Source organism: Plodia interpunctella, chromosome 17, assembly GCF_027563975.2.
Source record: "Plodia interpunctella isolate USDA-ARS_2022_Savannah chromosome 17, ilPloInte3.2, whole genome shotgun sequence".
Taxonomy (NCBI): domain Eukaryota; kingdom Metazoa; phylum Arthropoda; class Insecta; order Lepidoptera; family Pyralidae; genus Plodia; species Plodia interpunctella.
Window position 1 is genome coordinate 7,030,030 of NC_071310.1, and position 15,091 is coordinate 7,045,120.

Consider the following 15,091-nt stretch of genomic DNA (forward strand, 5'->3'; position numbering starts at 1 on the left):
CATCGCACCAATGGCGCAAAGGCATAATAGGCACAGTTGAATTTTTTTTGTTTTGATGACTATTCGAAGGCCCTTACCTATATTAATTAAAACACCAGTGAAAAAAATACTGTTATAATGACAGTCACAATGGTCTACAAATATACAATTATGATTATGTAAGTAATACGAATTATTATGTAATCTGTGGTAATAGGTACATACTTATAATTGGATATTTGAGAAACTGCTTGTATCATGACGAAAATGTAGACCACTTTTGTCTATTGCTTGCTATCTATTAACTGTTAATAGTTTGTTCTGTAAAAGTGCTATTACGTGCATATACGTACTTTACTAGTGCATACTTCATGGACTACGGACATATAAAAAGTTGTTTTATTTCTCCATGCGAGAGACCTCATATGTTGCTGTCGTAAAAGAAAAAATAATTTAGCAAAGACAAAGCTCTTATTTCTTCTAGATGAGTAATTTGATGTACTGTTTCCCTTAGATAAAGACATAACCAAACATTTCAAAGTAAATTAATAAATAAATAAATAAATAAATAAAATAATCGTTTATTTCTCTTCACATAGACATGTACTAGTAAAAAACATAAAATTGCTACAACGTACAAAGTAATTATTGTAGTTAATTTTTGAATACAAATTAATACAAACAGACGTTTGACAGATCTCAAACAATAGTGATTCTAAGGACTCGACGAATTAGGGCTGCACGCACGTACTCGAATATCGATCGATATCGCGTGATTATCGAGGATAATAGCCGCCGGCCGTCTCCCACGCGGCCCACGGGCCTCTTTGACGGATACAAACCCCCGACCGTGGCGGATAATTTGACGTTATGTGCTGGGGGACGAGTAATCATTATTTCGCCGCGGTCCGCAGATTTGTAGCACAGTTGCGCTTGTGAATACGAAAACACGATACTTTATTAAATTTCGGGGATAATGTTTTATGAGGTTATTGATAATAATGATCAACGTTTTTTTAAATAATGCATGAGCTCCTTAATTTGTCATGTAAATTGATTTATCTAGAACTTATATAATGAGTTTTTAATTGTCTACATTGCGCATGTCTTGTTTGAATGTTTTAAATTTTTTATAAGTGAAGAGTATTTACTTTGCTGGTTTAGTAACCTTACCGTATAGGTACATTACGAATTGATGCAAATGCGCCGGTCAAAATATAGTTGATCTATTGTGTCTCGATTCTGCTCGATTTAAGGAGTGTGTAAGGTTAAGATTTATTTTCTATTATTTAATTTCAGGTTGTAATTGTCAAAGATACTTAAATAATAAAATACTTATTCTATGAATTCATTATATTTTTTATCTCTCAAGAGAACTACCAAATATCATCACAAGAATAAGTATAAAGTAAATAAATTCACAAGTATAAAGTCACAAGACACCGATAGTAATATCGATATCGAATACCAAATATATCGACTACTACGAAACTAAAACAACCCCGAGAATACCCGCTTGAATAATTTACTGCGTTTTGATTGGTCATCCCGGCCGAGATATTTGCATAATTGGCCATTAGCAAGTTTTTGTTTACCGTCGACTTGGATTCGGACATAGGCATCCGTTGCTCGAGGCGACATCTACACCGACAGTGGCCATTTGCATTTATTTAATGCTTTAACCCTTTTGTTCGATTAACCTTTGTTTTTGGGAGGAATCTGGTAAAATTGTATAGTTCGAATAATATAATTCGTGCGTAGATCATCTCCGGTTTGGTAATCAAATTAAATAGTCATGATTTTAATGAATAAAACTGATATGAAGTTATTTTTTCTGAATCAGTTTTAGACCTTGTTTTGTTATTGGATTAGTATAATCGTGGAATAATAAACAACTATCGTAATGTTTGCGATTAAGCTTCAAAAGGGTCAATCAGTTAATGATTGAACAGTATCTCGATTAGAACTGTTTAATTTATGAGTGTCCGAATACGAGGCGGAGGGATTAGCGAAACCCAACTGGGCAACTCATCAATAAGGGTCCGAGAGAAATTCCGTCTCGAATATCTTGCGCGGTACGTAAACACGCAAAATCCCTCTAAAGGTACGCCGCGGTCTCTAGACATGTGCGGGACATAAATTTGGCGAGCGTTACGTAGCTGTAGGTACAAGCCGGCCGCTATGTGCCTGAATACATAAGGCGTACCTATGTACGGAGCAACACGGGCGTCACTTATCCGCGCGGAGGATGCGGTGGCCGTCCGATCACCCCCCCACCACCCTAGACCCACCCTCGCGATTCATTAAGGCGGGCGCGGCCGACGCGGCGGACGCGTCGCGGAGTCTCCGTGAATTCAAATTAGAGGCGGCTTGGACGTCGTTCACTAGGGCTGGAGTTCACAGTTTTTGATGGTTGTCGATAAAATGAGACTAATAAAGGATTTATTGTTTTCACCCGACATATTTAAAAAGCCTCATGATCATATCAGACTTTTCCGCCAAGCGTGACTACTTTTACGCCAAGCTTCAAGGATGAAATATAATAGATATCTTGGGCAAAAACGTTTTATACGAAATGGTTAATTTTTGCTTTATAAATATTACAATTCGATTTCTTACAGCTCATATATTATCTTATTTTGCGTAAAGCAGAAATTTACGTACGAAACAAATTTCTGGCTGAAGGAACAAACCCAAGAAATTGTGGTTTTCGTCCAGTATGATAATACGCACCAATAGTAAGACGGTGCGAGGTGAAATAAAAAAATGGAAGAAACAGAAAGCACGCTTAAATAAGAAAGAGCAAGATTAACCCTTTTCCCGCAAAATTTCAAATCCTAAATTTGATCCACAAATAATAAGCTAAACAGAAACACAGACCTATCTCAATATCCCAATATGTCAGTATTTTAATAGACCATGTGTGATAGAGTGTGTAAGGATGTACACAATCACGGGTGTTATTCAATGACGCAAAATCAAATCATCGATATCCCTGACTACGAGATCACATCTCTATCGCCCCTTTGTCTCGGCAAGACAGACGCGCAGCGCGGGTGCGGGTGGCAATGGCGAGGGCGTAAGCGGGCCGCGGTGAGCGGGGGCGGTCACGTGCCGGACGGAACTCACGCTCGCGACGAGCCGCACCGTGCTAAATGATTCAAAACTCGCCCCGGACGCCAGCCCTGCAAGATTTATGCCCCTACCCGATCCCTAGATTAAAGATGTCGCGCCTTTATTGAAATACGCTAAAATATTCGCCAACGGCGCGGCCGTACGCCACCCGCCGACTGACACCGCGGCACCCGACGCAATTCATTCAGATTCGGTTCCCGTACTCGTTTCATTCAGTTCTTTATTGTTTGTTTTTCGCTCTGCTTTATTATGAACCGACGTTTCCTGCACTCATCGCCGGATTTTGGATAATCAACGCGAGCATCTTCTTGAATACTAATTGTGAAGGCACTTCGCCAATTACTGACTTGTGAAAAAGAAATAGAAAATTGCGTAAAGCTCCACTTTTCTCCACTACTACTGCTCCCCGAGGCTCCTTCCATTCCCCAAACAATATTCATCTGTTTAAATATACATTTAATTTGTACAATTTTCAAAGTATTTTAAAAACTTTTTCCTCCAATGAAACTGCGGAGTCACTAAGTACTTCAGCCGCGTGCCGTCTTTTTAAATACCCCTTCAATTGTAAGTGGGAGCTTAAAAGTTGTTTGTGCGGAGGCCAATATGTAAATGCAAACTTTCCCTCTTTGGAGGGCGGCAGTTTGGAGTTGCACTTGGCCGATTTACGACCCACCGTCGTCCTACCAATTGATATTCATTCCCGTTTGCATTGTGCATACTCTTACTCTTGTTGGTTTTCTTTGCCGTATTTTCTTTAAGTATAACTGCGAATTTGTTTTCAATATTATATGTATATTCTCTTAACTGAATTATTATCAATTTTTAAAGAATTGATTCTGATATATTTAAAGGGAAATTAAAGTAAAACAAAATTGTTTACACTACGGATGCAAATCTGAAACAAAAAATTATTTTATTTTTTATTATAAACATTTTTGTACACCTAAGTAGACATAATGGTATATTTCTAAATAAATCGTGATGATTTGACATAAATACTTTCCGTAATCTCCTGAACAACAAATTCACCAGGCACCCATTCTACTGAGTTGAATAATAATAAAAAAAGATTTTCTAAAAGATATTATTCGAAACCCACTCACCCCTAACGGCTTCCTTTTAAATAAGTGATGTAGTAATGCACAAATAACCCGCTACTTAATAACAATTCCTCTTTTTAAAATCTATACGTCTTCTAAATATGGATATGAAAGTGTTTGATTTTTTAAAACTAAAAATCAGAATTGTCTGAAGAACTGCTTTATCACTTACGTAGATAAGTGTGTATAAATAAATGGTTTTGCACTTTACGTTATTCTGGCAACATAATAGATCTGGTTCTATATAGACCCGATTAAGCTTATTTTGGTTGATGATACTGGCTTTCAAGACAAGACGATACGAGCTCTCTTGTTCCGTTTGCCTTGAGAAATTAACGTGATTGCGGCCCTCGAATGTATATTCTGAAACGGCTCGAAATAGGACGTCGCCTTTGGCTTAGATTCGACTTGCAATAGGCTATATACGGCGGGTAGGATATCAAAGCAATCTGGCCGGACGGCCATCCGAGGCGCAATTCGGGCCTGCTCCTTGCGCATATTGCATGCACGTACCAATGAAGTTTGCTTTGTAGGCAGTAATCTGCGGGGGTGTATCGGTCAGGGTGGTGGGTGGCGGGTTATGTACACACGAGCCCGAGGCGTCGAGGTAGGCAAATGGCCGGCGTAGGCCGAGATCTCGAGCGATATCGATCCGCGACCGGCCGCCGGCCGCGGCCGCTCGTCGCCACGGACACGGCTCGCGGCGGGAGGGCGGCGCCGCGTGACAAAAACAGTCCTTTGTTTGCCACCGAGTACCTACAGCTCCCCACGATCCTTGGAAAGGACGATGTTTACTCGGGCGTTGACGCGTTGTCTCTGCCATCCGTGTATGTTATTTTTGCCAAGACACGAAAGCTCTTTAGGAATTAGCCGATATATCGTGTTGTTTCACTATACATGGCAGAATTGGCAGCCTTAAGTTTTTATATCAATTCGAGATACTAATATTATTTACATAAAAAATACTTTTGTCTATCGATATATTTTTTATCAGACAATGATAAAAAAATATATTTATCATTTGTATTTTTTTTATCATTGTCTGATAAAAAAAATATCGATAGAAATAAAAAAGCGCATCGCGTAACATCCCTAGCAACGTCGCGACCGCGCGGCGCTGCGACGGGTGGCGCAAATCACTCGCGCGGACTGCCGTTCTTGGAGCGCGCCAGGCTACGAGTAGCTGTGATCGTTTGCTCCGATTTTTATTTGTCGATGGAAATTGATCACCTACTTTTATTTTATATTGATCGACTTAGAAAATGCCACTGTTTGTTCGTATAGTCCGTTTGGTTATGCTCTTTTATTTCACATAAAAGTGAACGAAAGTATACTAGTTGCTGTGTAGCCTAAACTTTTTATAAAATTATGTAAATGTTTTTATTATATATGCCCTGTCTGGGTTATGTATATAGTATACTAAGTTTCCCTTACAAGCCGATAACAAAGGACTAGCTCAGAATATGCATCTAGCCTCCAGAAACTCGGCTGATTCGACCATTTCAACTTGCTTTTGGTCTTAGAACTCGTATATGTATAGGTACTATGCTTAGCTTAATAATATGTTTAATTATCTCTGAAAATACTTACGACTGAATAACCAACTATAATTTCTAGATAATTGAGAATTTTCTTGTACCAGTTAATAGGTATATCTCATTTCATATAAATGAAAGAAAATAAAGAAAAGCTTTATTCGGCACAAAAAAAAACAATTTATAGATAAGCGGTTAAATCTGGCTTTTGTAGCAAAACTAACACTATCAGCAAAACTAATGAAGCCTTTATTAAAAGCACAGACACATGAATGGCAGGCATTCGTTCCCATAAACAGCGCAGCCAATCCGCAGCACACTAGAAAACAAAGCCAAAACATCGATATCGGCAAAAAGTGTCGCAGCGTATTCAATTAGAGGCGCAGCACGCTCGCATGAGTGGCGTTTGTACGCGTCGCCGGCGTCGCTCGCGAGCCACCCCCACCCGGCCGACTCTCAATCGATACTTACGATCGCCAGCTCTTACCCGCATCGATAACGATATGCAACGTCGCACAGCTCTAATACCGACGTTGAAGTACAAGAAGCTTAGAAATTGAAAGAAATAATCGCTTTCATCCATGTCTAGAAAATTTATACCCCTTTTTTGAAATCGTACATATAATCATCAGTTTATCAATACATATAATAAAACACTAAAGTTTGTGTGTCCATTTAATATATTTGCAAAAAAACAATTTGTACCTACACGCTAATCTCCGGAACTGCTAGACGGATTTGAATTAAACATTTTTTCTTGTATAGCTTTGAAGCCGGTGCAACATAACGGACATAACTAACGCACCATAAGATATAGAAATGACGCCTCCATTTTTTAAAATTATAATAATATTCCTCCATTTGTTTCAACACTCATTGACACCGTCTTCGAAATTCGAATAACGGTTGGTCAAGCTGAGCTCAAAGCGTGGCGTGGTACGTGGGGTGGTCTAATTTGCGCTAGTACGGGAGCTGTGTTCGCAGAATTCCGGCTTGTATATACGGCTTATATACCTTGCATGTTACTTACAGACGATACTGTGTATATATAGAGCACCGGAGCTTGAATAATCCAGATTGCGAGGTAATGAACTCCAATTTTAGTATGCTGAAATAATATCGAGATTTTGGACAACTATATACGAGTTGCTTCTGAATTAATGTTGTATTTGGGGGGGGGGGGGGGGGGGGAATACCTGAGAAATTTAACGTTTTAGGCTCCGTCTGTTTGTTTCAGTCGCCTCGCATGACACACGCAGGAGGATAATAAGTGGTCGTATTCTAAGACGGCAACCACACGCTTTATCGTAAAGTTGTCTGGATTGCAAAATTTCGTTGGTTTGTTTTCCGAAGTCATACAAATTCTCTTCAAACCACATAGATTCTAATTTCACGGGTCTTATATAAACTGTGGTTGTTTACACGAAAGTTCTGAACAAAGCATATTACGTACTGAATTAGGCAAGAAAACTTTTGGGGGAAATGGAACGTACTAGCCACGTGGCCTTTGTTCCCTGCTATGACGAAACTAAGGTTGCGTTCCAACAGCCAACATTGACGTTAACTTTAACCTGTGCAGGAAAACGCAAAGTACGCAATTTTATCTAAACGACAGCGGCGCGGCGGCGGCGGCGGCCATATGCAGGTTAAAGTTAACGTCAAAGTGAGTGCAACCCACTCTAACAGTTAATTTATGTGTTTACAAAATGATTTATAAATCGTAAAGCTAATTATTATAAGTTCCAAACATTATGTACAGTAAGAAAACAGTAAGAATTTGTACAAAGTGCAAATGCAACAATAAAAGTACAAGAAAGTGAAATTGATGGCGAAAAGTTGAATGAAAAGGGAAAGTTTCGACGCAAAGTTGAGGCTGACTTTGTTTTCGCCCAACTTTTCGTCCAACTTCGGGCCGCTGAGGGGTGGTCTCCCTCCCCCGCCACCCCCGCCACCCTTAGCTACACAATGGACCGGTTATGATTTCAAGAAAAACAAACTGTAACTTTTCACTTGGCAACTGTTACTAAGTGAGGTTTATGTAATTGATTATCATGTTTGTTTATTGTTTTTTTTTTTTTTGCATAACCATAGTTGGGCGTTTTTCAAAAAAGATGGCAGTTACGGTACCGGAACACCTTTTTAAAAATATTCGATTATCTGATTTATTTTCACATTTCTAAATAGCTTTTTAAATAAGCTTTCTGAAAATATTAATTATTCTACAATTGAAAAAGTAATAAAGTCAAAAAATGAGCTTTTCTCGACAATTCGGGGTGGAAATTGTTCCAATTAGCAACTTTTTCTAAATGAATTATTTAATTAAAAAACAGGTTTTTTGTATATTTTTATTGAAAAACGTATTAATGAAATCATTTTCATTTAGAATTAAAGCAAACAATAACATTTTAAGTATATTTCTACAAATTATCACGGAATTTACTTCCATTACGTAACATTTTTGTCATCATGAACAGGTATAATACCCTTTTATGAAAAAAGCGCAAGGTATAACACTAAATCTTTTAGCAATTCAGGTAAAACATTATTAAGTTAATAATATTTCGTTCTTACATTAATCATTTTCTTATAAATTAACCAAGAAAAATAACATGTTCTTAAAGAAGTCTCACTTCAACAAATTACTAATCGGAATTCTTAGGTACTAATTGGAACATAAAGCTGAGATCACAAACACTAACTTTTAATCTTACTTCTACAAGATATTTTGTTCTCATCAGTCTCAAAATCAAGTTAGCAAAATTACGGCATACTAATCAATGATTAATTAAGTTAGCCCGTACGAAATATTTTTTTCTCTGTAAAAAACTAATATAAAATAATTATCATCGTTACGATATTTTTTTTTACCTTATAAAACTACTACTACTACAAGTTACATTTTTTATCAGTCTCAAAATCAATCACAGTTGTCAATTACAACACAATGTTAGAAAAATTACGGCATATCAATCAATGATTGATTATGAAGTTAGACGTTTCGAGTAATTTACTCCAAGAAACTAAATATTTAACATAATTATCATCATGAAGAAATGACTGACAATGTCAGCAGCCTACTAATTATTTATTAAATTTAAATTAAGGTGAAACTTAACTTTCATCTGAGTCACAAAGACAAGGAGGACATATGTAATCAAAAAAGACTGTCCCACTGCATTTCAGACATATATCGGATTTACAAACTATGCACTTTATTTTACTTTTTAATTCCATTTGACACAACTTGCAAGTAAAGCCAATATTTTTAGATTTATTAAAAGACCTCGTATTGTATAGAAGAGAGCTTGAACTTACTTTTTTAGGAGGTGGTTCAGGGTCTCCAGGATACAAGACACGAGCGCGTTTTTTTTCACATTTAGGACTTGTGATATGTACTGCTGGAAGATCACTGTTGGTACTCTCAATATCAAAATTCGTATCAATATCAAAACTCAAACTTGTCAGATCAATTCGTTCGGTTACAAAACCAATTGACAGAGATGGAGATGGTAAATCATATTCCATCTCTGATGGCACAGTTATAACAATTGGTTGGTCCTTAAGATCAGCTCGATTACTTATGCTAGATTCATTCAGGTGTGTTTCTTCAAATAACGATAGATTAACTGCATCTTTACTTAAAACTTCTTTTTTTGGTTCCGTTTCATTAGGAATAAGATTATGTAACTTAGGGCTAAAGCAGTTACATAAACCTGCATTGTCGCCACAAAAGCATTGTCGCCACAAAAACAACTAAGCAAGCGATATTTGATAATGTTTTTGGATGATGAAATTATTTGATGTAATTTCATCGTTCCAGGCACGGTAGCAATATTAGATGGGATAAGTTTACAAATATTCCTTGAGTCGGTATCGTTAACATAAAAACATTTTACTGTTTTCATTGATTTAGACAAAACTTTATAGGCATCTGTTGCATTAGTGATATCGCAACCGTATGAGACTCTTCTATCTAATTGGCGTTTTACGCTGCCACCAACGCCATCAGCAACGCTCTTACCATGGCCACTTTCTGAGAAAGACCATGTAGAATAATTAAGATTTAATTTACAAGTAAATAAATTAAGCAGGAAAAAATTTTTTTTTTGTCGATACTGGCTTGTTGGTCCATCTGAAAAAAAATGAATTACAGAAATTTCCGGGTAACTTTCCTTTGCATATTTAATAACAGGTAATAAATGAGCCCAGATAGCTCCAGGTTCATGGTTATTATTATCAGAAACGGTTGCAAATGTTTGACATTTATCAGAAAAAAATATTGCACCAGTATGGAGAGTAATAGTATTTTTTGAGGCACCAAAATGAATTGACTGAACCTCATGTGCATATTTACATTCATAATTCTCTGAAAAATCACATAAGATTGCGATCTCACCATTCTTAAGATTATTTACACATTTTTGATACTGTCTTTGCTGTTCTTTCCAGTTGTAAACGTGTACTTTAAAGTGTGGTATTTTTTCTAGGAATAAGGATGTTAAATCAGCGACAGTACCTACCTGTTCTTGCTTAATTGTTTTTTTTGTTACGCATTCTTTACTAGCTTTTTGGTATTTGTGATCAGTTCTTACCCATTGGTACCACTTAATAGTATCATTAGCTTGATTATTATGAATTTGCAAGAGAGGATTTTTGCAAACCTCACAGCATCCGTGCATACAGTTAAATGAAGTAATATCACAAGAATAACATTTCACAACTTCGTCAATATTTTTGTACGATATAATTGATCGATATTTCAAAGCGGTAAACAAATATTGGAAATTGCTGTGTTTAATGCACATGCACGTATCTCTAGCAGCACGAGTGGGCGTTATAACATAAAATGGTTTACAGCGATAAAATGTAGTAAAACCTAATTTTCCGCCTTCTTCTACATACATACGATAAGTATTCGGAAGGGTGTCTAGCAAATATCTTATTTGCATCTTTTGTTTGTTTCTCGTTTTACATTCTCTTCGTCCAGCTGCACGTCTAGATACGTCATCTCGAAGATAGAATGCGGCAATGTTTTCTCGAACCTTAAAAATAAGAATCAACGTTATCTTAATATAAGTGACTTGCTCAGAACAATATTAATATAATGACAATAAAATTACCTTTAATGTCCCGTAATTGTTATTGCTTCTACGATTGAAAAATCTTATTTTAGTTTTTAGGCCCAAAATTTTCGGCAGGTTCTTTCCAGACCGTTGTTTAAATTTGTATGCAATTTTTTTTAACGATCTTTTCTCTGCCAGTGTTTTGCATTCTGTATAAGTCTCTTTCACAGCATTTTTCAAACTATTCAGTTCTTTTTCAGCTACACTTTTAGATGTTTCCAAACCTTGTACTTTTTGCTTAGTGCGAATTAACTGCTTCCTGAGACGACCAATGACTGTATTCAACTTTTGTTGTTTTTTTTGAGCCCTGTAGTAGTTAGCGTATACCCTTTGTAACTTTTTATTCAGTTTACTACTTTGCTTATTAGTTCTATTTTTTGGTATGGTTACTTGATTATTTGCCTCTTGATTACTTTTTACATCTTTTCTTTTTTTTTGAACTCTTTTTTCTTTTCTCCACTGTTCCCTTTGCTTTTCTTTCTCGTTATCATCTAAATCATCAATTTTTTTCCTTCGTTTAGCAACTCGTTCTCTTTGTTTCTGTTTATATCTTTCATACTTTTCTGGATCCTCCTTTAATTTTTCTCTAAATTTTTTAGCCCGTTCAGCTCCGGTTAATGGCATTTTTATTAATTTTTAGGGTAGTTGCGTAGCTGTCTTTGTTAACATTCGCAATATTTGCACTCGTCTTCCGGAAAATGATCATATATAGTAAAGAATGAACAAGTTTGACACCAGAAAAAATTATGATTTAAAAGACGATATATGTATTTGGCACTAAATATTACAAAGTGAGTAGGTAATCCAGGGTACGTGTTAGTATTAGCGTTACAGTTGTGACATTTCTTTGCTAGTATAAAGTGCGATCTTCTCCATGGCCACTTAGCACTTTTGAGTAGTCTTAGATCATCGCGAGTCAAAAATTTATCAATGTCTAGAATTACTACCATACTTAATTAATTATAATATAATTATTGTGCGCATATAGAGATCTGAAATAGAAATATATTCATCAACACACAAGATATACTCTCTAATTTTTACTTAATTGAAGTACTATATAGGAGTGCAAAGAAATTTAAATTATTACTAACTAACTATTCGTTCACTGCAAATTTTGAATATTCTTAAAACTGCCGAACAGATTTTTTATTTTTGATGAAATTAAAATTTTCTTTGATATTTCCTGCATGCCCACTAGACCACAATTTCATCAGCGGACCATCAGTTCGGCAATTATCGCGTAACAAACATACGTAAATACATCCATACATGCATGCTTCAATATTTCTTGATTTAATGCAAGTGGGTATCTACTTGCACAAAAAAAGTAAATTATCAAGTCATTATATAAATAATTTATCGATAAAATTTTTATTTTATTGAGGACTCATCCTTATGATTCCAATTAATAACAAAATCCATTCCGGCTATATATAACGTTACTAATCGGATGTTACGAAAGTACATATTTGCCCATACATTCCAATTTTTTACATACAATACGTAGTAATTCGTTATCCAAATAAACTTATTATATGCGTAGACACTTAACACACAACTTTAAATAATTGGCGTGTTAAAACAATAATATTTACCTGCTAAAATTCACTAACTTACTGGAACACGTTTTTTGTCGACACCACACTTCGAACACAAAAGTAACGATTTAACCAATCATAGAGGCCCGAAAAGCAACCGGAAATGATGTTAACTGTCAAAAAATAGTTGCCACATCACAAAAATTACTAGAATTGGTAGAATTTCTTTTTGGAAGTTTAATAAAATCGTCGTTACTAATCCGAAATTCCGGTATCGTAAAAATCAGAGACAACATAAAATTTGATTTATTTACTTGTTTTGATATAGCAACTTTATGAAAATTCGTTACATTATATGATTTGAATGAGTTTACCATAAACCAAAATATTTTAAATGTCATTGTGGTGATAGTATTTCGATATATGACACTTCAAAGTCAGGAAGGTATGTATGGGACACAGTAAAATTGGGTGACATGTTGTAACATCGTTGTATTTTATTCAAATTAGGATGTAATTTTTAATAATTTTCTTGTTTAAAGTTACTAATACTTAAATTTGCTACAGGATGGCGTATGCCACTGATTTTATGCAATTCTATATGTAATGAAATAATTGCTCAAAGTCAGTGGACATTCTGTTTTAGCAGTGGTCAAACAATTTGAAAAACGCCCAGTTGATAAACACACAGGTAAAACACATACATATATATACATATACATGTAACACACGTGTAACATACATGTAGGCTTATTTTTTTAAAATCTATTAACACCAATTTGTATATAGGTCATGTTTTTTGCAAATGTATATTTTTTATTTTCTTTCTTCCATTCTTTGGGAGCTACACACGTGATGATTACGCCATAACATGGTATTACACTTAAGAGAACCATTGAACTCTTTATAGGTACTAACCGAGGAAGAAACTGGGTTTTCGTTCAAAGTTAAAGGAAGTGACAAAAATATTCATTAGGACAAGCTTTAGTACTTAGGCGAGTGGTACTAGAATATTCTCTTCCCCTTTTTCCCTTCATATTATCATAGTTCATATTCTCCGATGAATGCAGTGGGAGGCGAATAAAAGCCAGGCCCATGTTTTGACGATCGTAGAGAGACAACTCAAAATTGTATGAACTTTTAACGAAGGTAAACGCACGTCAATGCCAAAACCAGTAGAAAGCAACGGAGCTGCGACGTGCTGAATCGTCGCAACAGAGCACGACTGAGTAATGGGGCATGGCTCTAATAGACACATATTGGCAGCGTATAGGCATCAATAGTATTCCCAAGAATTTAGGGGTTGACGTTTATTATGTATTAGTATATCAGTTGAGTAGGTGACTCAAGCAGAAGTTTACTATTATGACTGATGTCGTAATATTTATTTAAAATGTTCTTTTTTAATATTATATAAGTGGCGCTATCTATACGGATCACATGGTACTGCATCAGGAGACAGAGACGCATTCAAGCTGAGCATGGGGATGTAAAAGGGTGGGAAAGTACCACTTCTAGTTTGATTTGATAAAATTATAAGAGATGGCGCTATTATTTTATATTAATACTAATGTAAATAAACAAACAGGTATTATTAAACAAAAATCTAATTAATTTTTTTTTAAATTATAAATTGCGTTATTGTCTTCTTGAGTATGAATTAAAGGGCACTAGTGTGCAGTGGAGCAACGGTGCTACGGCGTAGGCATCGTAGACCATATTTTAACCGACTTAAAAAAAATAGAGGTGGTTCTCAATTCGTCGCGTTAATTTTTTTACTCGTAACCTGTGTGTAACCTGTGTGTAATTTTATCTTTTCTCTCGATTCCTAAAATTCTAACGCCTAAACTACGACACCACCAATGCAATAATACACTAACTAATGCCCTTCTTACCCCACCCTTCTCAGTGGAAATTTTAATTTTAAATTCAAAATTTATTTATTTTCTCCACAATCTACCTACTTATTAAAATACATTTAAAACATTCTGGGGTTGAAGGTAAAAGTATAAGATTGTGAGATAATTATGTTTGCGTCTGTACTAAGCAAAGCTTGTAATCACATAACAAGCTCCCCATGTACATTACTAAATAAATAAAAAAAAATGTTACTTTCAGCCGGAACGCATAATGTCGCCGTACACCGTGATAATCCGCCGCAGTGGGAACCCCTTTGAGCTGGCCCACATCTGTGTGTCTTGGCTCATCGGCGCTGGGTACGACGCGTACGTAGTCGTCGGCTGTGCCAAAAGGGACATCTGCATGGCCATAAGATATAGAACTGTCTGCCCGGAGATTCCAGATGAGACTGAGGTAATTTCGTGTGACAAAATTGCCAAGAATTTAACAGTATCCGTGGCTTTGCTGAATAAAGCTGTGTTAAAGGCATAAAGCATAGTCGTCGGCTGTGTTAAAGGGGTAAAAGGAGTCTCTCAGAATATTATAGTAGCTTGGATGATTCGAGCTGGTTAAAAATGGATGAAATAATTCATAATGATAGTTCAAAGATTTCAGACGAGAGCGAGGTAATAAAATTTTTGAAACACTTTTTTTCTCAAATTTGGAACCACTACGCGTCCATGCACAAATGGCATCGGTTTTAGTAAAAACATATGTAATTACATGTGTTCATACATTTATCGATCCTCTATAAAACTTAAATTATTTTCCTATGAGTA

General features: G+C 35.9%; 1 protein-coding gene and 1 long non-coding RNA gene across 3 annotated transcripts in view; one reads left to right on the top strand and one right to left on the bottom strand.

Moving 5' to 3' along the window:
• The window catches only part of lobo (lost boys), a 128,752-nt gene that overhangs the window by 108,340 nt on the left and 5,321 nt on the right, over positions 1-15,091 (top strand). Inside the window, exons 1-2 of one of the 2 annotated variants that reach the window (XM_053757483.2) lie at positions 12,959-13,104; positions 14,532-14,726. In XM_053757483.2, coding sequence (XP_053613458.1) covers positions 14,544-14,726 — 183 coding nt within the window. In that variant the 5' untranslated portion in view covers positions 12,959-13,104; positions 14,532-14,543. Of the gene's footprint in view, positions 1-12,958; positions 13,105-14,531; positions 14,727-15,091 lie in introns of those variants that run through there. The other variant, XM_053757482.1, reaches the window with a different exon arrangement.
• Positions 10,744-12,485, bottom strand: LOC135309886 (uncharacterized). The gene is made up of 3 exons (XR_010370130.1): positions 12,471-12,485; positions 10,870-11,864; positions 10,744-10,791 (listed from the first exon to the last, which is right to left on the bottom strand). It is a non-coding gene; the product is annotated as an uncharacterized LOC135309886 (long non-coding RNA).